The 24,405-nt window shown below is 42.5% G+C and overlaps 1 protein-coding gene across 4 annotated transcripts in view; it reads right to left on the minus strand.

The window, feature by feature from the left end:
• cdh7a (cadherin 7a) overlaps window positions 1-24,405 on the minus strand; it is a 340,872-nt gene that overhangs the window by 46,825 nt on the left and 269,642 nt on the right. For all 4 annotated transcript variants that reach the window (XM_061965236.1, XM_061965237.1, XM_061965238.1 and 1 more), the window contains 2 exons: window positions 22,567-22,703; window positions 17,355-17,476 (listed from right to left, as the gene is read on the minus strand). In XM_061965236.1, coding sequence (XP_061821220.1) covers window positions 17,355-17,476; window positions 22,567-22,703 — 259 coding nt within the window. The remainder of the gene's footprint in view (window positions 1-17,354; window positions 17,477-22,566; window positions 22,704-24,405) is intronic.

The raw sequence follows: 24,405 nt of genomic DNA on the forward strand, positions 1-24,405 counted from the left end.
GAAAAATGGCCAATTCATTTTGAATGGTGAAAATGCCAAAAAAAAAAAAAAAAGGAATTATGGTTAATCCGGGATTTTTTTTTTAGAATAGTTGAAGTAGAGCACACAATTCCGAAACAGGCTGAATATTTTGAAGTTGGAACGGTTTGAATCAGATGAAAAATGTGAGAATTGTGGAACTTTGAAGAATGTCCCATTTCAGAAGAAAATGGGACTTTCGGGAAAATTGGGAATTTTTTGGAAAATAGTAAATAATTTGGTCTGAATGAGTTGAAATGGTTGGTGCTGAAATGTTTCAAATCGGTCGAGAAATGTTGAAGTAGTAACATGTTGTATTGAGAAATGATATTACAGAATTCCTGGAATTTCAGGAAAACCGGGAATTTTTTCTGTTCAAAAAACAACTTAGTTTTTTTGTCCTGATTAAAATGAATGTTTTGACGGTGGAACGGTTGAAATGCGTTGACAAATGCGGAATGAGTCGTCGCCAGAAAAAAGGGTGGAAATAGGGCTTTGGAAAAGCAGGAATTCTGGAAAATTCTGGAATTTTTTGAACTTGGAAAAATTATAGTTTGAATTTCCAGAATGGTGGAATGTGTTGAAGGTTGAATGGTTTGAATCGGTTGAAAAATGTGGAAATGGTGAAAGTTTGAAAAATGGTCAATTCATTTTGAATGGGAAAATTGTCCCGGAAAAGCTGGAATTCTGGAAAATCTGGGAATTTTGGGAATTTGTCAAGGGAAAGCCCGCGATTCCCGAATAGCCTAAATAGTTTGAAGTTGGAACGGTTTGAATCGGGTGAAAAATGTGGAAGGTAGAGCGCGCGAGAAGAATAATAATAATAAGTTGAATAAATAGATACATTTTGGTGTAGAAAACCTTGTGTGTGAATGCTTTGGAGCATTCACACAATTACATTTTGGGGATGATCCGGATCATTTCTACTTTGTCATCTCACGTCTACGTTATGAACCTCAATTTCTGTGTGCGTGTGTATGCTAGCGTCGCCCGCCCACAGAGACAAAGACCGTTTCATTCATCCGCAATTGATCACTCAGAAAGTTACTTTTCGGGAATGTCAGAAATGGGATAAGAACTAAGAGTAACACTTTAGTATGAACCATTTATTAGTTGCTTATTAACATAGGGTTAGGGTTAGGGTTAGAGGTAGAGTTTGGGTTGGGTTTGGGGTTAGGGAAGACTCTTAGTTAATGGGGGACGGCGTGGTGCTGTTGAGAGTGGCCGTGCCAGCAACCTGAGGGTTCCTGGTTCGATCCCCAGCTTCTACCAACCTAGTCACGTCCGTTGTGTCCTTGAGCAAGACACTTCACCCGTGCTCCTGATGGGTCATGGTTAGGGCCTTGCATGGCAGCTCCCTCCATCAGTGTGTGAATGTGTGGGTGAATGGGTGAATGTGGAAATAGTGTCAAAGTGCTTTGAGTACCTTGAAGGTAGAAAAGCGCTATATAAGTATAACCGTGTGGCGAAGTTGGTAGAGTGGCCGTGCCAGCAATCGGAGGGTTGCTGGTTACTGGGGTTCAATCCCCACCTTCTACCATCCTAGTCACGTCCGTTGTGTCCTTGGGCAAGACACTTCACCCCTTGCTCCTGATGGCTGCTGGTTAGCGCCTTGCATGGCAGCTCCCGCCATCAGTGTGTGAATGTGTGTGTGAATGGGTGAATGTGGAAATACTGTCAAAGCACTTTGAGTACCTTGAAGGTAGAAAAGCGCTATACAAGTATAACCCATTTATCATTTATTTAACCCATTTACCATAATGGCTTACTGGTTGTATAATACGGCCATGCAGAATAAGGCATTAATAAGTACTTAATAATGACTAATTAACAGCCAATATGTTACTACACTGCAAAAAGTCAGTGTTCAAAAACAAGAAAAAAAAAAAAAATAGGGGTATTTTACTTGAACTAAGCAAAATTATCTGCCAATAGAACAAGAAAATTTGGCTTGTCAAGACTTTCCAAAACAAGTAAAATTAGCTAACCTCAATGAACCCAAACATACCTTAAAATAAGTATATTCTCACTAATAACAACTGTACTACTATATGTGTACGTATTTTCTATTGTTTCATTGAAAATAAAACAGCAAAGTCCATTTGGCTGTCATCTGATTTAATTATGAGACACAATTGTGTCAAAGTCATGATTTTTTTTTTCATGCTTGAAATATGAAATTATTACTTTAAAAAAGTAGTTTTATACTTGTGAGTGTTGATGACGCAGCTTTGCATCAGTTGATATTCTAGTTTCAAGCATGTTTTACTCAATATAGGTCATAAAATCTCAGCAACAAGCTGTAATATCTTACTGAGATAATTTAGGACCAAAACCCTTAAAACAAGTAAAACACTCTAACATAAAATCTGCTTAGTGAGAAGAATTATCTTATTAGACAGAAAATAAACAAATATCACCCTTATTTGAGATATTTAATCTTACTTAGATTGCAGTTTTTGCAGTGTAATTTGCATGTTAATAAGCAACTACCGTATTTTTCGGAATATAAGTCGCATCGGAGTTTAAGTCGCACCTGCCGAAAATGCACATTAAAGAAGGAAAAAAACATATATAAGTGGCACTGGAGCCCGGCCAAACTATGAAAAAAACTGCGACTTATAGTCCGAAAAATACGGTAATTAATGGTTCATATGTTCCCCATACTAAAGTGTTACCGAAAAAAGTGATTACAATTTGGGGCTGATCCGGATCACCGTCTGGATTCAGGACTTGTTTACTATCGGAAGGTAGGGCTTGGCAGAGGTCTGCACTCTCCGAGAGGGGTTTTCTAGTTTTAGGAGGCATTGCAAAGACTTCACGCCTCTTCATTTATAATTGGAGCAAACAAGTGAAGAAGATGATAGATTTTTCTCACGTTTGTTGCTGATAAACACGCTCCGGGGACACTTAATCGAGGCTATTTATTTGGCTACAGCTCAGGGCGGGGATCTGATTAAATGTCTGTCAATGACGGGTAGACGCCAACAAGCGAGCGCTTCATATAACTCGAAAGCTGCAATAGAATCGGCGCCGTGTTATGGAAATGTGCCGTCCCGATAGCGAGGTTGCGTGCAGAAGGAGCAGGAGCCCGTACACAATTTGAACCTTTTGATGTCCTCTGAATGCATGCGGATAGATCCCCGAGCTTATCTCGCTGCAGAGGGAAAGGACCGTAAATCAAGACTTAAATCAAACACTTTGTAATGTATAATGCCTTTCATTAGCGTGGCTCTGATGCCAGGCGCTCCATCCACCCTTTTTTTTTTGTTGCAAAGAATCCTCTAATGGGAAGCAGAAAGGCAGGGATGTAGACATAAATTGGCGACGGGAGACATTAACGGGCTGTCAGAGATGTGACTGAGGACGCCGATGAGTCACAGAACGAAATGTTTTTTTTTTGGTTGGGGGGGATTTTTTTTTTTTTTTTTTACAAGGGAACGTGCATCGCCAAGAAAGGGTACAAAAGGACAAAGGTGTCCTCTATTTGCCGCTGTGTGTAAACGACGGCGGGGGAAGCAAATATCAGCGTGTTTGTGGTGCGATAAAAGCTCGAGAAATGCTCGCCAGCTGTTTTTTTTCTCCCCCCTTTCATCTCAAAGGCAGCCATTTATTTTCGTTTAAAAAGGACTGACAAAAAGGCGACAACTTCTTTTCCACCTCTAAATTAAATAGAATAAACTGTTTCACATCACCTTTGCCGTTAAAGGGGGAACTGCACTTTTTGGGGAGTTTCTCAGTGGCCTAGTGGTTAGAGTGTCCGCCCTGAGATCGGTAGGTTGTGGGTTCAAACCCCGGCCGAGTCATACCAAAGACTATAAAAAATGGGACCCATTGCCTCCGTGCTTGGCACTCAGCATCAAGGGTTGGAATTGGGGGTTAAATCACCAAAAATGATTCCCGGGCGCGGCACCGCTGCTGCCCACTGCTCCCCTCACCTCCCAGGGGGTGATCAAGGGGATGGGTCAAATGCAGAGGACAAATTTCACCACACCTAGTGTGTGTGTGACAATCATTAGTACTTTAACTTTTTCCTCCATATTCTCTACTGCTCGCTAGTGTTGCCATATCGGAGTAATTGTGCAGAAATGTGGGTAAACAACTATGAAAGTGCACTACATTCATTAACAGTGTTACAAAAAAGATCAGTTAGAATTAGAGATGTCCGATAATGGCTTTTTTGACGATATCCGATATTCTGATATTGTCCAACTCTTAATTACCGATTCCGATATCAACCGATACCGATATATACAGTCGTGGAATTAACACATTATTATGCCTAATTTTGTTGTGATGCCCCGCTGGATGCATTAACAGGTTTTTCCAAAAATAAATCAACTCAAGTTATGGAAAAAAAATGCCAACATGGCACTGCCATATTTATTATTGAAGTCACAAAGTGCATTATTTTTTTTAACATGCCTCATAACAAGCAGCTTGGAATTTGGGACAGGTTGGGGGGGGGGGATTGAGGTGGTGGGGTTGCAGGGGGTGTATATTGTAGCGTCCCGGAAGAGTTAGTGCTGCAAGGGGTTCTGGGTATTTGTTCTGTTGTGTTACGGTGCGGATGTTCTCCCGAAATGTGTTTGTCATTCTTTTTTGGTGTGGGGTCAAAGTGTGGCGCATATTTGTAACAGTATTAAAGTTGTTTATATGGCCACCCTCAGTGTCACCTGTATGGCTGTTGACCAAGTATGCATGGCATTCACTTGTGTGTGTGAAAAGCCGTAGATATTATGTGACTGGGCCGGCACGCAAAGGCAGTGCCTTTAAGGTTTATTGGCGCTCTGTACTTCTCCCTACGTCCGTGTACACAGTGGCGTTTTAAAAAGTCACAAATTTTACTTTTTGAAACAGATACCGATAATTTTGTAACCGATACCGATAATTTCTGATATTACATTTTAATGCATTTATCGGCTGATAATATCGGACATCCCTAGTTAGAATAATACATAAATTTGGATATAGAGAACATACAAACCCTTTATTCATTGAATCAAAAATACTGAAATTCCATGACATAGTGAATTTGCATACAGCTAAAATTATACAAACTCTAATCTGCTACCCAATAATGTACATCAATTCTTCTCAACAAAAGAAGAGAAATATAATCTTAGAGAAAAATGTCATTTAAAACATTTGTACGTACGTACAACACTTTGATTGATTGATTGATTGAGACTTTTATTAGTAGATTGCACAGTACAGTACATATTCCGTACAATTGACAACTAAATGGTAACACACCAATACGTTTTTCAACTTGTTTAAGTGGGGGTCCACGTTAATTAATTAATGGTACAAATATATACTATCAGCATAATACAGTCATCACACAAGTTAATCATCGGAGTATATACATTGAATTATTTACATTATTTATCATCCGGGAGGAAGGATGCGGAGGGGGTTAGGTTGGGTTGCTATCAGCATATTTCAGTCATCAACAGTTATATAATCTGAAAAAAGGACTTAAGACCTTCAGTATATCAGTATCCATCCATCCATCCATTTTCTACCGCTTATTCCCTTTGGGGTCATGGGGGGCGCTGGAGCCTATCTCAGCTACAATCGGGCGGAAGGCCGGGTACACCCTGGACAAGTCGCCACCTCATCGCAGGGCCAACACAGATAGACAGACAACATTCACACACTAGGGCCAATTTACTGTTGCCAATCAACCTATCCCCAGGTGCATGTCTTTGGAGGTGGGAGGAAGCCGGAGTACCCGGAGGGAACCCATGCAGTCACGGGGAGAACATGCAAACTCCACACAGAAAGATCCCAAGCCCGGGATTGAACCCAGGACTACGCAGGACCTTCGTATTGTGTGGCAGATGCACTAACCCCTCTTCCACCGTGCTGCCTTAATCAGCATTTGCTGACCCCTCTCTGTCAGTTTACGTGGCCTACCACTTTGTAGCTGAGTTGCTGTTGTTCCCAAACTCTTCCATTTTCTTATAATAAAGCTGACAGTTGACTTTGGAATATTTAGGAGCGAGGAAATTTCTCGACTGGATTTGTTGCACAGGAGGCATCCTATGACAGTTCCACGCTGGAAATCACTGAGAGCGGCCCATTCTTTCAAAAATTTGTAGAAACAGTCTCCATGCCTAAGTGTATGATTTTATACACCTGTGGCCGGGCCAAGTGATTAGGACACTTGATTCTCATCATTTGGATGGGTGGCCAAATACTTTTGGCAATATAGTGTATATTCATGCTTAGTGAGACTACACATTCATGGCCTCACCTTGCCAAAGTGCAGCTTGTTGATTGGTGGACAGTAAAGGGTCACTTCACAGAAGACGGCAACAATCGGTTCCATTTCTTTCACAACTGTCCGTAACTTTTGGAGTTGACATTTAAAGTGAAGCAAATTAATTAATGAACTTTTCCTGGGGAAAACATCACGTTTGCGTGCCACTTGTTTTGCGAGACAGAAAAGTGACAGTTTCCATTAATGAGGCGATAACGCTTAACAACGGCGACATGATCAACTTGATGTACAACGGCGCCAATTAAGGGACGACACACAATATTCCTAAGGTAGCAGCACACTTCATTATCAAGATGATTTTAATTAGAATGTGATAATTGATGTGGCGCAGGTGTGAGTCATGTATTGATAACCTGGCAATTGATCAACGTTGCTAATGCTTTTAAATAGACTATAGTGTGGGAAGTGTGTTGCCAACACTCTAGCATTGATGCTGGAACAGTTTAACACAGGGCTTCTTACCTTCCTGGCCTCGGGGACCAACCTTTCCACAACAGGGGCCCGGGGCCCACTCAAAATATGATCACTGAATTAACAATCTCACTCCTGATTTTAATCGAGTTCAATAATTATATCTAACCTACGTACAGTTTAACAGGATAAACCTTGTCAAATTATAGGAAAGCATGTGTTAATCATAAAGATTATTATCAAGGCTTAGGTCAGGCTGATTACAAAAATAAATACTAATCAAATATCCTGCAATAAAAGGAGAGACTCAAAAAACTGCTGACAAATACATTTACATGCTAAAATAAATACATTTGAACTAAATTAATAATAAATACTAATAATATATATGTTTCTTAGACTTGGACTTAGACAAACTTTATTGATCCACAAGGGAAATTGTTCCACACAGTAGCTCAGTTACAAAGGATGGAAAGAGTAAGGATGGAAAGGATAATGCAGGTATTAAGTAGACTAAAAATGTACCATAGTAGCAATATAAAATACAACATATGTAATATTTACATATTATATACATCAGTATATGATATATACTGATATATTATAGTATGATATTATATTTTTATATAATATGGACAATGCATCTTCAGTAATGCGGACGCTGTATCGATCCGTTGTGGTGAAGAAGGAGCTGAGCCGGAAGGCAAAGCTCTCAATTTACCGGTCGATCTACGTTCCCATCCTCACCTATGGTCATGAGCTTTGGGTTATGACCGAAAGGACAAGATCGCGGGTACAAGCGGCCGAAATGAGTGTCCTCCGCCGGGTGGCAGGGCTCTCCCTTAGAGATAGGGTGAGAAGCTCTGTCATCCGGGGGGAGCTCAAAGTAAAGCCGCTGCTCCTCCACATCGAGAGGAGCCAGATGAGGTGGTTCGGGCATCTGGTTAGGATGCCACCCGATCGCCTCCCTCGGGAGGTGTTTAGGGCACGTCCGACCGGTAGGAGGCCACGGGGAAGACCCAGGACACGTTGGGAAGACTATGTCTCCCAGCTGGCCTGGGAACGCCTCGGGATCCCCCAGAAGGAGCTGGACGAAGTGGCTGGGGAGAGGGAAGTCTGGGCTTCCCTGCTTAGGCTGCTGCCCCCGCGACCTGACCTCGGATAAGCGGAAGAAGATGGATGGATGGATGTACAATGCATAACAAATCCCAATTACCATGTACAATATTACAGTATATGTAACAGCTGCAGCACAAAAAATAAAAACAATTCCTAAATAAACCGTCAATAAAATGTAAATGCAAATGAACATACAACTTCACCACTTTAGTCATATTTTTTGTGCTTAAGAAACTTCTAATTACTGTAATTACTGCCACAAGTGGTGGGAAAGTGTATTACAACTGAGTGCCGACGTGGCCCGTACGGACCACAGCTGAGAAACATATTTATTGGCGGCCCTCTAGGGGGGGCTCGCGACCCAACTATCACAGTTATGTGTGTCTGTAGCTTTAACGCTAATGAGCTGCGTTAGTCTCCTGCACAGTGTGTGTCTCCAAGAGGCGCCATTGTGCACTTTATCCACTTTTTACATTTGCACTTTAGCGATACCCTTAGTTTTTGCACGCCCCACTTTTCATACGATAATTTTAAAATGTGTAGTGAAGCCCAGGGTGAGAGGACTTTTTTTTCACTAAATACGGCCCATGTTAGTTGCTGAAAACCATTTTCTCGGGTGACATGTTACTGTTATTTACATATAATTAGCTTTTATTTGCACGGACAAGATAAAGACATTGTTGCATGATTTAAAAAAAAATGCTGAAGTTTGCCTTTTTCTGCTGCCTTCCCTACATACCGAGTGGGCACACTTGTCCTCTCTTTTGCCCAACATGCTTTGAAGTAAACTATATTGTCAAAAGTATTTGGCCACCTGCCTTGACTCACATATGAACTTGAAGTGCCATCCCATTCCTAATCCATATGATGTCGGTCCACCTTTTGCAGCTATTACAGCTTCAACTCTTCTGGGAAGGCTGTCCACAAGGTTGTGCGTTTATAGGAATGTTTTAGCATTCTGCCAAAAGCGCATTGGTGAGGTCACACACTGATGTTGGTCGAGAAGGCCTGGCTCTCAGTCTCCGTTCTAATTCACCCCAAAGGTGTTCTATCGGGTTCAGGTCAGGACTCTGTGCAGGCCAGTCAAGTTCATCCACACCAGACTCTGTCATCCATGTCTTTATAGACCTTGCTTTGTGCACTGGTGCACAGTCATGTTGGAAGAGGAAGGGGCCCACTCCAAATTGTTCCCACAATGTTGTAAGCATGGAATTGTCCACAATGTTTTGGTGTCCTGGAACATTCAAAGTTCCTTTCACTGGAACTAAGGGGCCAAGCCCAACTCCTGAAAAACAACCCCACACCATAATTCCTCCTCCACCTTCACCTCTGTCAGTTTATATGGCCTACCACTTGGTGGCTGAGTTGCTGTTGTTCCCAAACCCACACCATAATTCCTCCTCCACCAAATTTCACACTCGGCACAATGCAGTCCGAAATGTACCGTTCTCCTGGCAACCTCCAAACCCGTTTCACGACTGGATTTCTTGCACAGGAAATCACTGAGCTTCTGAAAGAGGCCCATTCTTTCACAAATGTTTGTAGAAACAGTCTCCAAGCCTAAGTGCTTGATTTTATACACCTGTGGGCGGGCCAAGTGATTAGGACACCTGATTCTGATTATTTGGATGGGTGGCCAAATACTTTTGGCAATATAGTGTATGACAAGCAAGTTTGATGTTAGCGACGGGAACGCCACACGTGTAGTTTTAGTACTGTAAAGCAAACAGTCGAAAGCAAACATCAATCCCAGCTCCGAGTATAAATAAGCATCAAATCAAATAGGTGGCACTTATCGCCATGGCGATATGACAGCTGTCACCATGGGGATGCTGACGGAGGAAGTGTTGAGCTCGCAGGTTTCGCGCCCCTCGCTGTGACGTCGACGCCCTAAACATCACCCAGATGTGACACCCAAGACGCCGCTCGCTGACAGGTCGGCGGCGCCAATCGCACTCGCCGCCCCCGCCGTTCAACAAACGTCCTCTTTCAATCCCCTTTTGAAACGTCTGCTTTGATGTGGAGTGCAAACTCCCCGCCAAGTCTTCGCCGACGATCTCCCGGCGTGACATTTGCCTTTTTTTTAGCGAGCGTTCGCCCGCATCTCGCACGCCTTGACATGTTTGTTTTCACCTCTCACCTCGCTGCCGCGCCGAGGAAGTGATAATTTGGGCTCAAGGTGCGAGGGGCGTCATTAGTCGGTGTTCACGCAGACCTGAAGCGGCTTCAGCGAGAGCAGGGGGGGAGGGACGCCTGCGCCACCCCATCGCGGCATCAAGTAATAAGATGGCAGACGACAGACGCGCAGATGATCCCTAGCAAGTGGCGACTCCTGGTCTGGGGGGAGTCGATGCCACGAGGCGGCCTTAATTAGGCCTGAGCAATGGCAGGTTACGCCGCCGCTGATCCCGCTGTTAATGTGAGCCACACGCTCACCCCCCACCCCCACCTCCCAAGCCCCCCCACCCTGTCCCGGCTGGCAAACGTTATTATTTCATCTTTGGAGGAGCCGGCAGGCGTGACAGCCAGTGGGCGACCGAGGCGAGCGGACACAGCCATTACCGCGAAAACACACACTCTCTCACACACACACACACACACGAGGAGAAGTTCAATTAATTAGGAATCAGGAGGCCGGTGGAGTCTAACTGACACAGTGCCGCTCCAGCAGCCAGTACCAGTTGGTCCTCTCGCCGCTAGCTAGTAGCCATTCCATTTAAATGTCAGCTACTCCCACTCCCTCTGCGCCCTGGATGTGTCTCGGCGACAATGTTTCATCATGAAATCTCCTTTATTGCAGCGTGCAGCACCGTGCTGCTGGAGAGAAGGACGACATAAAACTACTGGGACTACTTTTGTCCCTAACACTTTACTGGGTCCATACCAGGGAATAACCACGAGCAGCCATTACAAAAATAAACCGCCGTCAAACTCCTGACGGTTAGTAGGGCTGTGAGTCTTTGGGCACCGCATGATTCCATTCAATGTTTGGAGTGTAACGATTCCATTCAGAATCAATACTTTTTATTTAATACATTGGGTGCCAGTTCTATGATTAACTACATTCCTCAATAAAATAGGTAACAATTCTGATAAATGTCTATATTACTTAAAAGAAAACTGGTTTAGTTTAATAAAAAATTCTACCCAAACATTTATTAAAGTCAAATACAAATAAGGCAACAAGAGAAGTATCCCACACTTCTCTTTTCTAAAGTAAATCTGTACAGCAGATATGATTATATATATATATATATATATATATATATATATATATTTATATATTAATGTTGTCTCAATATCTGTACCAAAATTATTTAGATACTTTTCGGTACTTTTCCATACTTTTCTAAATAAAGGGGACCACAAACTGCAAAATTATTGGCTTTATTTTAACAAAAAATCTTAGGGTACATTAAACATATGTTTCTTATTGCAAGTTTGTCCTTAAATAAAATAGTGAACATACAACACAACTTGTCTTTTAGTAGTAAGTAAACAGACAAAGGCTCCTAATTTAGCTGCTGACGTATGCAGTAACATATTGTGTCATTTTCCATTCTATTATTTTGTCAACATTATTAAGGACAAGTGGTAGAAAATGAATTATTAATCTACTTGTTCATTTACTGTTAATATCTGATTTTTTAACATGTTATATCTACACTTCTGTTAAAATGTAATAATCACTTATTCTTCTGTTGTTTGATACTTTATATTCGTTTTGGATGATACCACAAATTTGGGTATCAATCCGATACATTGTTTTCTGCTGTTTTCTGCTGCTCCTTGATCGTAGCAACTTCCTTGATCAGAGTGTCGATTGACTTTTTAAGTTCGCTATAATCAGCTTTGGGCGCCATCTCGTTTTTGTAACAGCGCACCGACTAGTTACTCCAGACATTCACTTGTTAAATTAATTGCAAACTTCCTCCTTACATTATTAAACTTAAATGTTTGGAGTAAAATTTGCGAGCGCCAGTTCAGCTACCGGAGAATTGGTCATATTCAAAGTCCTCATGTGTCCAGGGACATATTTCCTGAGTTTATAAACATAACATAAATTTAAAAAAAAAAATGAAAGAAGATGTTGTGATGCCAAAACATATCAACATAACCATAGTAGTATCAACTAGCAACGCTCCTGTACTTGGTATCATTACAGTGGATGTTAGGTGTAGATCCACCAATGGCGTTTGTGACGGCGTGGCGAAGTTGGTAGAGTGGCCATGCCAGCAATCGGAGTGTTGCTGGTTACTGGGGTTCAATCCCCACCTTCTACCATCCTAGTCACGTCCGTTGTGTCCTTGGGCAAGACACTTCGCCCCTTGCTCCTGATGGCTGCTGGTTAGCGCCTTGCAGTGTGTGAATGGGTGAATGTGGTAATAGTGTCAAAGCGCTTTGAGTACCTTGAAGGTAGAAAAGCGCTATACAAGTATAACCCATTTATCATTTATCATTTACATTTTGACGCCGGTGAGCTACGGTGTGTAGTGAAGCATGTTTAGCTATTCCTCGTCCTGCAGGGATGATACTTGTAAGAAACGTACATTATTTGTCGCCATGGAGGCGAGGATTAGTGATTTAGAAGTAGCTACAACACTGCGGACGGCGGATGGACGTTAGCCGCTAGCTAGCTAGCCATGTCTTAAAGCACCTCTTCCTGAGGGCGCTTCAGTGTTATAACGTCACCTTTATCGTTAGTTGTTAAAGGGGAACATTATCACCAGACCTATGTAAGCGTCAATATATACCTTGATGTTGCAGAAAAAAGACCATATATTTTTTTAACCGATTTCCGAACTCTAAATGGGTGAATTTTGGCGAATTAAACGCCTTTCTATTATTCGCTCTCGGAGCGATGACGTCACAACGTGGCGTCACATCGGGAAGCAATCCGCCATTTTCTCAAACACCGAGTCAAATCAGCTCTGTTATTTTCTGTTTTTTCAACTGTTTTCCGTACCTTGGAGACATCATGCCTCGTCGGTGTGTTGTCGGAGGGTGTAACAACACGAACAGCGACGGATTCAAGTTGCACTAGTGGCCCAAAGATGCGAAAGTGGCAAGAAATTGGACGTTTGTTCCGCACACTTTACCGACGAAAGCTATGCTACGACAGAGATGGCAAGAATGTGTGGATATCCTGCGACACTCAAAGCAGATGCATTTCCAACGATAAAGTCAAAGAAATCTGCCGCCAGACCACCATTAAATCTTCCGGAGTGTGTGAGCAATTCAGGGACGAGCGAGCTAAACCCCCTAGATGTCTTGGCTCACACCGTCCCTTATGCCACCGAAGATGATCAAGAGAAGAATATTGACCCTAGCTTCCCTGGCCTGCTGACATCAACTCCAAAACTGGACAGATCAGCTTTCAGGAAAAGAGCGCAGATGAGGGTATGTCTACAGAATATATTAATTGATGAAAATTGGGCTGTCTGCACTCTCAAAGTGCATGTTGTTGCCAAATGTATTTCATATGCTGTAAACCTAGTTCATAGTTGTTAGTTTCCTTTAATGCCAAACAAACACATACCAATCGTTGGTTAGAAGGCGATCGCCGAATTCGTCCTCGCTTTCTCCCGTGTCGTTGGCTGTCGTGTCGTTTTCGTCGGTTTCGCTTGCATACGGTTCAAACCGATATGGCTCAATAGCTTCAGTTTCTTCTTCAATTTCGTTTTCGCTACCTGCCTCCACACTACAACCATCCGTTTCAATACATTCGTAATCTGTTGAATCGCTTAAGCCGCTGAAATCCGAGTCTGAATCCGAGCTAATGTCGCTATAGCTTGCTGTTCTATGCGCCATGTTTGTTTGAGTTGGCATCACTATATGTGACGTCACAGGAAAATGGACGGGTGTAAATAACGATGGTTAAAATCAGGCACTTTCCATTTCCTGGAAAAGTACCGAGCGTGCCAATCACCACCTAGCTTAAAGGCTAAATACAAGACACATCTATCAGAAAATCCTACGATGATACGGTTTAATCGGAAATAAATTTCATTCTGAACTAAAGAGGTGGTTTATGCCGATTGTCAATCCGAACCGCGTCAATGTATACACCTATTCAGATCCCCTTTATTGCGCATGTTTGCTACGTCACAGGATGTGTTTCCGCCTTTGAGACAGCCGGATGTTTATCGCCTAGTAGCAAACATGGCGGCAGGGAAGCAGAATCGGCTGTTGACCCAGCTTTCTTGTTAGAAACGTTAACGTTATCTCAGGATCATTCAACGCCTTGATGGTCGAAAAGTTGTCAAAACAATTAAATTAAAATATATACCGTATTTTTCGGAGTATAAGTCGCACCGGCCGAAAATGCATAATAAAGAAGGAAAAAAATCATATATAAGTTGCACTGGAGTATAAGTCGCATTTTTTGGGGAAATGTATTTGATAAAACCCAACACCAAGAATAGACATTTGAAAGGCAATTTAAAATAAATAAAGAATAGTGAACAACAGGCTGAATAAGTGTACGTTATATAACGCATAAATAACCAACTGAGAACGTGCCTGGTATGTTAACGTAACATATTATGGTAAGAGTCATTCAAATAACTATAACAGATAATAATAATAATAATAATAACTGGGATTTATATAGCGCTTTTCTAAGTACCCAAAGTCGCTTTACATGTAGAACCCATCATTCATTCACACCTGGTGGTGGTAAGCTGCTTTCATAGCCACAGCTGCCCTGGGGTAGACTGACGGAAGAGTGGCTGCAATTTGCGCCTACGGCCCCTCCGACCACCACCTATCATTCATCATTCAATTCACCGGTGTGAGTGGCACCGGGGGCAAAGGGTGAAGTGTCCTGCCCAAGGACACAACGGCAGCGATTTTTGGATGGTAAGAGGCGGGGAGCGAACCTGCAACCCCCTCAGGTTTCTGGCACGGTTGCTCTACCCACTACGCCATGCCGCCCCTACGAACATGCTATACGTTTACCAAACAATCTGTCACTCCTAATCGCTAAATCCCATTAAAACTTATACGTCTAGTCTCTTACGTGAATGAGCTAAATAATATTATTTGATATTTTACGGTAATGTGTTAATAATTTCACACATAAGTCGCTCCAGAGTATAAGTCGCACCCCCGGGCCAAACTATGAAAAAAACTGCGACTTATAGTCCGAAAAATACGGTATACATTTTTTTAAACTTAAACAGAAAAATGAGACAGAGTGGAGGGTGATTAATCGTGTGGACTACAAACAACCCAGATGGTTTGTTCTGATGTATGCGCACATCATGATCGGATCCATTTATTTAGTTTCCGATCAACTAAGGTTAAGATCGAATTGAAGACATGTTGTGCATGCAACATAGCTAATGTTTTCATTAGATAGTCAGACTTGACAATACACAAAGAAGAGTACAGACATAAAGTACACATGCGGCCACGTGACTTTAAATCATTTCCATGCACATGCGTAACGGTCAATTAGCCAACGATTTCATCGAGAGAAAACACACCCCTGCGAATACATTTCATTCGTGTAAGTCACGTATGCTAGCGTTTCTTCCGAAACATTTTGACGACAAATGTCATTCATGTTTTCAGCAAACGGTGACAAAGTGCAGATTAGTCAAAGTTTATGTACAAATCTAAAAGCTAAAATCAGCTCTCCTGGTAAGTACGCAATCAGCCTGCATGAGCGGCGTAATTACAGCTTGGCTGCGCCTTCGCCTGCTGATGACACCGTCACGGGTTAAGGCGGTCGCCATGGCCCCCGAGGCCCGCTTTGATTGTCAGCCAATGACTTTGCTTCAACACGGTCACAGTCCTTTTTGGCCATAAATCATCTGGCGAAGCGCTGGTGGGGAGAAATACACAAACGACTTATCGAACCGGAGATTGATGGCTGATAGAAAGCCGCTTGCGTTGTTCTAAATTCAAAAATCAGCCGCCGATGATCATCCGCGGACAAGTGGAAGGATGGTAATCATCCTGTTTGTCGATAATGGCGGCTAATAAAGACGCAATGTTTACTCTAATAAATACTTGTCATCCTGAGGCTGACGTCTGGCTAAGACAATTGAATTTCAGCCTTATTGTAACCATAGCAGTGAAAAAAATATCATGCAGTGCGCTGGAAAATAAATGTAGAGTATAATGTCTCCTTTATACAGATGGGATTGTTTGCTACCAGGCCGCCCACCTCTCAGTGTGCGTGACAAAGAAGTGTGCAACAAGAGCTCAAATAACATATTCACCAGAAGAAAGTAATAGATGCTTGCAATACAATGCGTCATTCTGATCAATTGTTTGTGCTCAGCTGTGCACGCCCCCTTCAATCGTCACCAGTGGATTTATTCAACAGTCGGCACATGGGTCATTTAGCAACAATGAGAACAAACGCTAAAAGACAGGAAATGGCCACAGAGTTTTACCTACTGTGGGTGAAAATGGACAAAATACGCTATATTGCCAAAAGTATTTGGCCACCTGCCTTGACTCACATATGAACTTGAAGTGCCATCCCATTCTTAACCCATAGGGTTCAATATGATGTCGGTCCACCTTTTGCAGCTATTACAGCTTCAACTCTTCTGGGAAGGCTGTCCACAAGGTTGCGGAGTGTGTTTATAGGAATTTTCCACCATTCTTCCAAAAGCGCATTGGTGAGGTCACGCACTGATGTTGGTCGAGAAGGCCTGGCTCTCAGTCTCCGTTCTTGTTCATCCCAAAGATGTTCTATCGGGTTCAGGTCAGGACTCTGTGCAGGCCAGTCAAGTTCATCCAGACCAGACACTAGTACCCATGTCTTTATGGACCTTGCTTTGTGCACTGGTGTACAGTCATGTTGGAAGAGGGAGGGGCCCGCTCCAAACTGTTCCCACAAGGTTGGGAGCATGGAATTGTCCAAAATGTTTTGGTATCCTGGAGCATTTAAAGTCCCTTTCACTGAAACTAAAGGGCCAAACCCAATTCCTGAAAAACAACCCCACACCATAATTCCTCCTCCACCAAATTTCACACTCGGCACAATGCAGTCCGAAATGTAGCGTTCTCCTGGCAACCTCCAAACCCAGACTCGTCCATCAGATTGCCAGATGGAAAAGCGTGATTCATCACTCCAGAGAACGCGACTCCACTGCTCTAGAGTCCAGTGGCGAATGTGCTTTACACCACTGCATCCCACGCTTTGCATTGGACTTGGTGATGTATGGCTTAGATGCAGCTGCTCGGCCATGGAAACCCATTCCATGAAGCTCTCTGCGTACTGTACGTGGGCTAATTGGAAAGTCACATGAGGTTTGGAGCTCTGTAGCAGCTGACTGTGCAGAAAGTCGGCGACCTCTTTGCACTAAGTGATTAGGACACCGGATTCTGATCAGTTGGATGGGTGGCCAAATACTTTTGGCAATATAGTGTATATCCAATCATTTAATGTGATGTCCTAATCCCAGGGTCGTTCATTTTTTTTTGTCTATGAGTATCATTGCGAATAAACTGTCACGATATTAAATGGATGCGATGACGGAGACGAGGGTCTTACCGTTCCAGGCGCTGAGTTTTCGCAGAGCAGGGTCTCGTAGTCGATGGCGAAGACGGGGGCGTTGTCATTCACGTCCAACACGGTCACGATAGCCAAGCCTTTCCCGATTTGGTTTGGATCCTCTGCAAGGGAGACAGAGAGAGGTCCTATTAGAGCAAACCTGGGCAAGTTAAGGGGGGCCACATGCCAAATAATTTTTTTTTAACTTTAAGATGGAAACTGTAGCCGCCATTATGATGTGCAGTGATGTTTTCTAATGACCGTAAGTCTTGAACTATACAAAGAATTTCAATGGTTGGAATCTGTGCTTTTGAATGATATACTAGTTACTATGGTAATCTAATTAGTTAGTATTGGTAATCTAAGTCACCGCAGTTCAGACGAGGCACCAAGCAGTGTGGGTGGAGGAGCGTTTCCACAGAGTGTTTCCAGAGCGGCCTGAAAAGCAGGTGTCAGGGACAGATGCGGAAGGAGATTTCCGTAAAACAGCTGATCAAAGTTCTACAAGAAAAGTGATATTATATCAGATTGTAGGTGGGTTTTTTTTTTTACTCTTCACGTTCATATTTCGCCGTATTTGTTGCATTTTTGTTGTGTTTCGCCTGATTGTAAATAATGTGGATGGAGAGGGGGTGTGACGTTCATATGTTGTCAATATTCAGTGTTTTATCTTTCATAGTTAATATTGTAAATCCCACATTCTTTATATTCATGTACCTCCTGGGTGTCTCATTCAGTAGAACATGTAAAATTCCATTCCGTTTCCTAAGGCGGTCTGTCATAACGTTTTGAGCACTCAATCAGACATTATTGTGAGGTTTTGTATTAGTGTTCCTAAAAATAGGACCCAAACACACACATATTGTACAACAGATTGTCACATCTTATATATGTGTGTGTGTGCGTATATTTATATTTAATATATATATACATAGATAGATAGATATACCGGCCCCCAGACACATTTTTTTCTCTAAATGTGGCCCCCGAGTCAAAATAATTGCCCAGGCCTGTATTTGAGCGAGCTTTCTACGACCGGTTTCAGGCCCGTCGCTGCTTCTGCCCCCTAAACGGCTCTGGCCGACGTACGAGACGATAATTCAGCTTGGCGCCGCCGTCGCTGGCCGGAGATGACGCGCTGACATTCATGATGTTGTGACGGCGACAGAAAGGACGTGCGGTGCCCGGGGGGAGGGGGGTTAGAGAACGTGACCGACTGCAACCGCAGCCTCTTTAGTCACGTTGGACGTGACTGGTGTGTGCTGCAGTGTGGAGGAAACACCAAGTGGGTGCCAGCCGCCGAGCCGGACAAACATTTGTTGTGTCCAAGTGGCACCGAGTCGCACATTAGGGAGCGCTGAGAGACATGTCACGGCTATTATTGATGTGCCGCTGCTATATCAGGCATGCACACGCACTCGGGAATGAGAGAGAAAATAAAAACCTTTAAATCAAAGAGTGCGGGGAAAAAAAAAAAGAGACGCTGACAGCTGACTTGTCTTCTGGTGACAATTGTGTTTGAAAAGCAGGCAAAAAAAAAAGACAAACTTGTGTCCTTGGGGCCAATGTGATGTGGCTTTGAAATGAAATGTAAAACCAAAACAGGCGCTGAACATGAGCACACTAACCCTGAGTCAGCATGTCCGCCATGGCTTAGTGGTCGAAGTGATGACCCTCCATATGCATCCATGATGACAGGATGCATCTTTATGTTTATCCTTTACTTCAAAAGGGTTGGTGTCTTCTTTTTTGTTGGGTTTAAAACAAATAAAATACAAATAAAGCCTTGACATGATGGACCCAAGCCAAAGCCATGATAGCAAACCTCCGTGTGTACAGGGAAGGGCCTGCTCCTTTGTAACCTATTGTTTATTTGCACCAGCTGGGGGTGCACTAAATATGGCAGCTTGTTTTTCATTGGCCTGCAGCATTTTCTGCAAAAATGTAATCAAATGCATCCCACACTAAAACATGATGAAGAAAAGCCAAGGCCATACTCACAAAGATAATACAGTTTTTCTTTATACTTTTGAACACAACGCTGAGATGTAGACTATTTTCTAGTCTTTAAAATATATAACTTTTTTTCTTGGAAAAGTAATCTTTGACTGCTGAAAAAAAAAGAGACTATTCTTCATTTTTTTATCCGTCTTTTTTTTTTTTTAAACCATTTCTTCAAATGTAACATTATGATGTGATATTAGGGTCACACTAAATAGGAAACAAATGAACATACAATACATATATACATATGTATACAAAGATATATATACATACATATATATATATATATATATACATATACATATACATATATATATATATATACATATATATATATATATATGTACACATACATGCATACAGCATATATACACATACATACATACAGGATATATACACATACATACATACATACATACATACATACATACATACATACAGTACATACATACATACACAGGCCTCAAATTTTAACTTTTTAAGGTCAAGGAAAGTGTGGCCTTAATATATAATATAACAGCAGTGCGCTCTTAAACGCACGATGGGAAGCGAGGGAAAATTACGTTAAACTAAGGCCTTGGCTCCGTTTACTCCAAAGGGGAAATCTCCGGAGCAAAGCCTGTGTAGTTTGTCCGCCACGATTATCAAGCCAAACGACGCTAGTGCGCATGCGCCTGACTTTGTGTTGCCTAGAATGCATTAATACATGACGGGTTTTCGGTAATTAAAAAAGTAGACGGTATTACTAATCGTCGGGAATTTTATCACAAATGATCATTATACTGTTTACCGTTACATCCCTCGTCCATTAACAAGTAAAAAGTCAAAGGCGGTTGCGACACTTGCCTCGGTTGCCGTGGTTAAATTCGAGCCCCGCATACATATATATATATATATATATATATATATATATATATATATATATATATATATATATACTTACATTCATATGGGCTGTTAATGCATGTGATTAATAAAAAAAAAATAAAAAATCGCGTTACCATAAATGAATGACGATTGACTGTTGCCGGAAAGTAGCACGCATTATTGCCAGGCAGTGATCACGTCACGGTGTGATGTGTGTGATGGTTGGTTTGAGCGACGTGCTCTGTGCCCATTTTCCCTTCAAATTAAACCTCCATGGAACTTTAGATGAAACTAAGGTAATTAGTTAGTATGACAGCAACGCACTTTCGAATCTTCGGCGCACATAAAGTTTAAAATAGCATCTTAACATGAACATGAGCATGGTGGTACTAGCGTGAATGCTACTTAAATAGGGTTGCCAAACGTCCCGTGCAATACGGAATCGTCCCATATTTAGAAACAAAAGTACGCATTCAGTATATATATATTAGAGATGCGCGGTTTGCGGACACAACCGCGGAGTCCGCGGATTATCCGCGGTTCGGGCGGTTGAAATAAAAAAAAAATTAGATTTTATCCGCGGGTCGGGTCGGGCGGTTGAAATAAAAAAAAATTAGATTTTAAATAGATTCAGGCGGGTGGCAGTTAAACCAATTCGGAAATATATATACATAGTTAAATGTTGTTACCCACATACGAAAAACGAGCAGGCACCTGCTGCATATGCCACAACAGAAGAAAAAAAAAGAAGAGATGGACACTTTTACGGAGCGGAGAAAGGACGCCTCGCCGGGGTCCGGGACCGAGGCCCCTTCCCCCGAGAGGGCCCCACCGGGAGCCGTAGCTGAGGCGATCCGCGAGAAGGGCCCGACGCACGTCCAGGGTCACCACCGCGCCCACCGCACCGACACCCCGCCTCGTCCGCCTTCGCCGCGGCCGGCGTCACGCGCAGCAGGTAAGCAGCTTACCTGCCCGCCACCCCCGTGGCCGGGGGCTCGTAACAGGGGTCACTCCGCGCGCTCCGCCCGCGCAGCTTACCTGCCCGCCACCCCCGTTGCCGGGGGCGCGTAACAGGGGTCACTCCGCGCGCAGTGCGCTCACGAAAGGGGTGGGGCTCACCCTGGTTGATATAGACAGCAGGACGGTGGCCATGGAAGTCGGAACCCGCTAAGGAGTGTGTAACAACCCACCTGCCGAATCAACTAGCCCTGAAAATGGATGGCGCTGGAGCGTCGGGCCCATACCCGGCCGTCGCCGGCAGCGAGACGCGCTTGGAGGTGCGCTCAGCGCGGCTCCCATATGATTGCGCACTGGTGTGCGTCTGGGCCGTGACAGCGTGGCACGCGAATGTCTGTGCTGCATTGGATCAGTCTCCTTTCTTTAACAGGCAAAAGCTTTATAACCTCACTAATGCCTTGCATCGTCTATATTAGATATATAACAACGGGCGGGTGCAGGCGGGTGTGGTGTTGATTAAATAATTGCCTATCCGCGCATCTCTAGTATGTATGTATACATACATATACCTTAATGTATGTGTATATATATACGTATACATACATATACCTATATATATGTATATATATATATATATATATATATATATATATACACATGTGTATATATATATATATATATATATGTATATATATATACAGTATATATATATATATATATGTATGTATATATATATACAGTATATATATATAAATGTATGTATATATATATATATATATATATATATATATATATATATATATATACACATTTTTTTAAATATATATATATATATAGTAAATTCACCAAAACCTCACCATCGGCTTTTGGGTCTTTTCAGCTGATTAGAGAGCAAGCTTCCGCAGCTAGTGGGTCCATGACGATGGCGCCTGTTTTGTTTGATCAGCTGTTTTACGGCTTTTTACAGACACTGCTTGGAAACAACTATGGTATGTAAATAAACATTTATAAAATCTTTCTGTGTAAAAAAACTCATTCCGCAACATATTTATCTGCAGCTTATAGTCCGGTGCTGCTGGAAAAAAATAAGTTATTCTAAAATTTAGTGGGTGCATCTTATATGCACTCCCTGCAAACATTCATACACATGCACAGATGCATGAATTCCAATGGGATGGAAAAGTGTCTCCAGACTCTATTTAGCATGATGACTAGTTAGTCCTGCTAGTGGGACTCCAAAGAGACGAGCAAAACAGCATGTTGTGCAGGCGTCCACACCTGTCGCCGTTGAATAAACACGGTAGAGCCTTTGACCCACGCCAACGTCTCCACAAAGTGAAACAAATGTCGTCGTGTTTGCTTTGGTTGTTCTGTTTCAACTCACGGCTCTCGATGGCCAGGATGGTGAGGTTGTGCACCAAGTTGGCCTCCCGGTCCAGAAGCTTGGCCGTGCTGATGATGCCGCTGAGGGCGTCCACGTTGAAGAAGCGTTCCATGTCCGTGTTGCGGTCGATGGAGTACCTGCACGCAAACACGCCCTCCATTTGAGTGGAATTGATTCGACTTTGAATGTAAATCAGTTTCGCTTCAGCACAACAATTTTAAACGTTTTCAAATGCATGCAGGACACAAAGAAAATCAATGCAGGTCGCTAATAACCGAGGCCAGCACACGCCATGTTTTGTATGAGAAAAATTACAACTTCAATTAGTCTGCATCCAAAGGGTATTATTGCAAAGTAATTTGACTCTGGTGGCTCCATTAGTTCCACAATAATTCTAATTCCAACTGATGTGGGGGAAATCACATTGCAGTCGCCGAACAGTAGCATTCACACGTTCAATGGTGCAGTAATTTGATTTTCTGATTAGGCTTCCTCACAATACGGCCGGAGAAAAGGCGACAATGTTCACTCGATTAATGCAAAGCGGCGCCAGGCGGCCCTCCGCGTGCGACACGGTGACAACGTGAGGTCCTGTTTTTGAACCGTAAAGGCCAAATGTGCCAATGTTTGAGCATTGACCCCTCTGGAGGAATGCCCTTCTCTTGCTCAAGATGGCATTTCACTTTTTGCAGATGCTGCGCTGCCCCCTCCGTACCCCCAACACACACACACACACACACGCCATCTGGCACTGCGTGTGACAGCCACACGGGACCTTTTCAGGGCATTAAGACTGTCGCCTCTGTTTGCTTAAGACCAGCGGCAGCCTACTTTCAAGCGCCCTTTTTAGTGTGTGTAATCATCACGTTTTATGGCATTCCTTTTGCAGTTCAAAGACTCTATGAATGTAATGGACATACCATACGGTACACTTCTTATAGTGCGCAACATTGAAAAAAAAACAACACAAACCCATTGCCATTATATTTCATAAAGTACACTAGAAAAAGTTGAGTGCTGCACTACAGGCAGAGCGAAACTATTTTCTGACCGAATTCACTCCTCAGTAAAATCTAAAATACATGAAAGACATTTTGAACTTTAATTGCCTTTTTTAACGAGCATTTCAAAGAATTCAAAGCAGTAATTTATGGTTTTATTCATGAGACAGAAGGCCCTGAGTGCCATTTTTTTTGGAATAGAAAGTATTTTGCACTAATAATTAAAAATACTTTTATTGTGCCATCTTTCATGTTAATACTTAAGCTGTTGTTAATTGTCACAAAATGTTGACTTTATCCAAAACGTGAAGCTATGTATTTTTTCTCATACCTTATTTTCCTCATATCATATACCACTTTTTTTGTGATTCCGGTTTCTTTGGAAATCTTCGCTAAAACTTTGCCCCAGTTTTGCACAGCCAAACACTGCGCGTGACACACTACTCCTTTTGCCGTTAGCGTACTGTATCATTTCGTGGAATCGAATACCTAAACAAAGCCTCTCAGGCTTTGGTCAGTCTCTTTACTTTTTTAAAATTAACTTTGACTAGTGGGTCCAAAAAAGTTGTGAGTGCCAGCACTTTGATAAAGAAAGCGAGAAACCGCATTGATTTACCATATTTTTCGGACTATAAGTCGCAGTTTTTTTCATAGTTTGGCCGGGGGTGCGACTTATACTCAGGAGCGACTTATGTGTGCAATTATTAACACATTACTGTAAAATATCAAATAATATTATTTAGCTCATTCACTTAAGAGACTAGACGTATAAGATTTCATGGGATTTAGCGATTAGGAGTGACAGATTGTTTGGTAAACGTATAGCATGTTCTATATG

Source organism: Nerophis lumbriciformis, linkage group LG07 (genome assembly GCF_033978685.3).
Source record: "Nerophis lumbriciformis linkage group LG07, RoL_Nlum_v2.1, whole genome shotgun sequence".
In the NCBI taxonomy this organism is placed as follows: Eukaryota; Metazoa; Chordata; class Actinopteri; order Syngnathiformes; family Syngnathidae; genus Nerophis; species Nerophis lumbriciformis.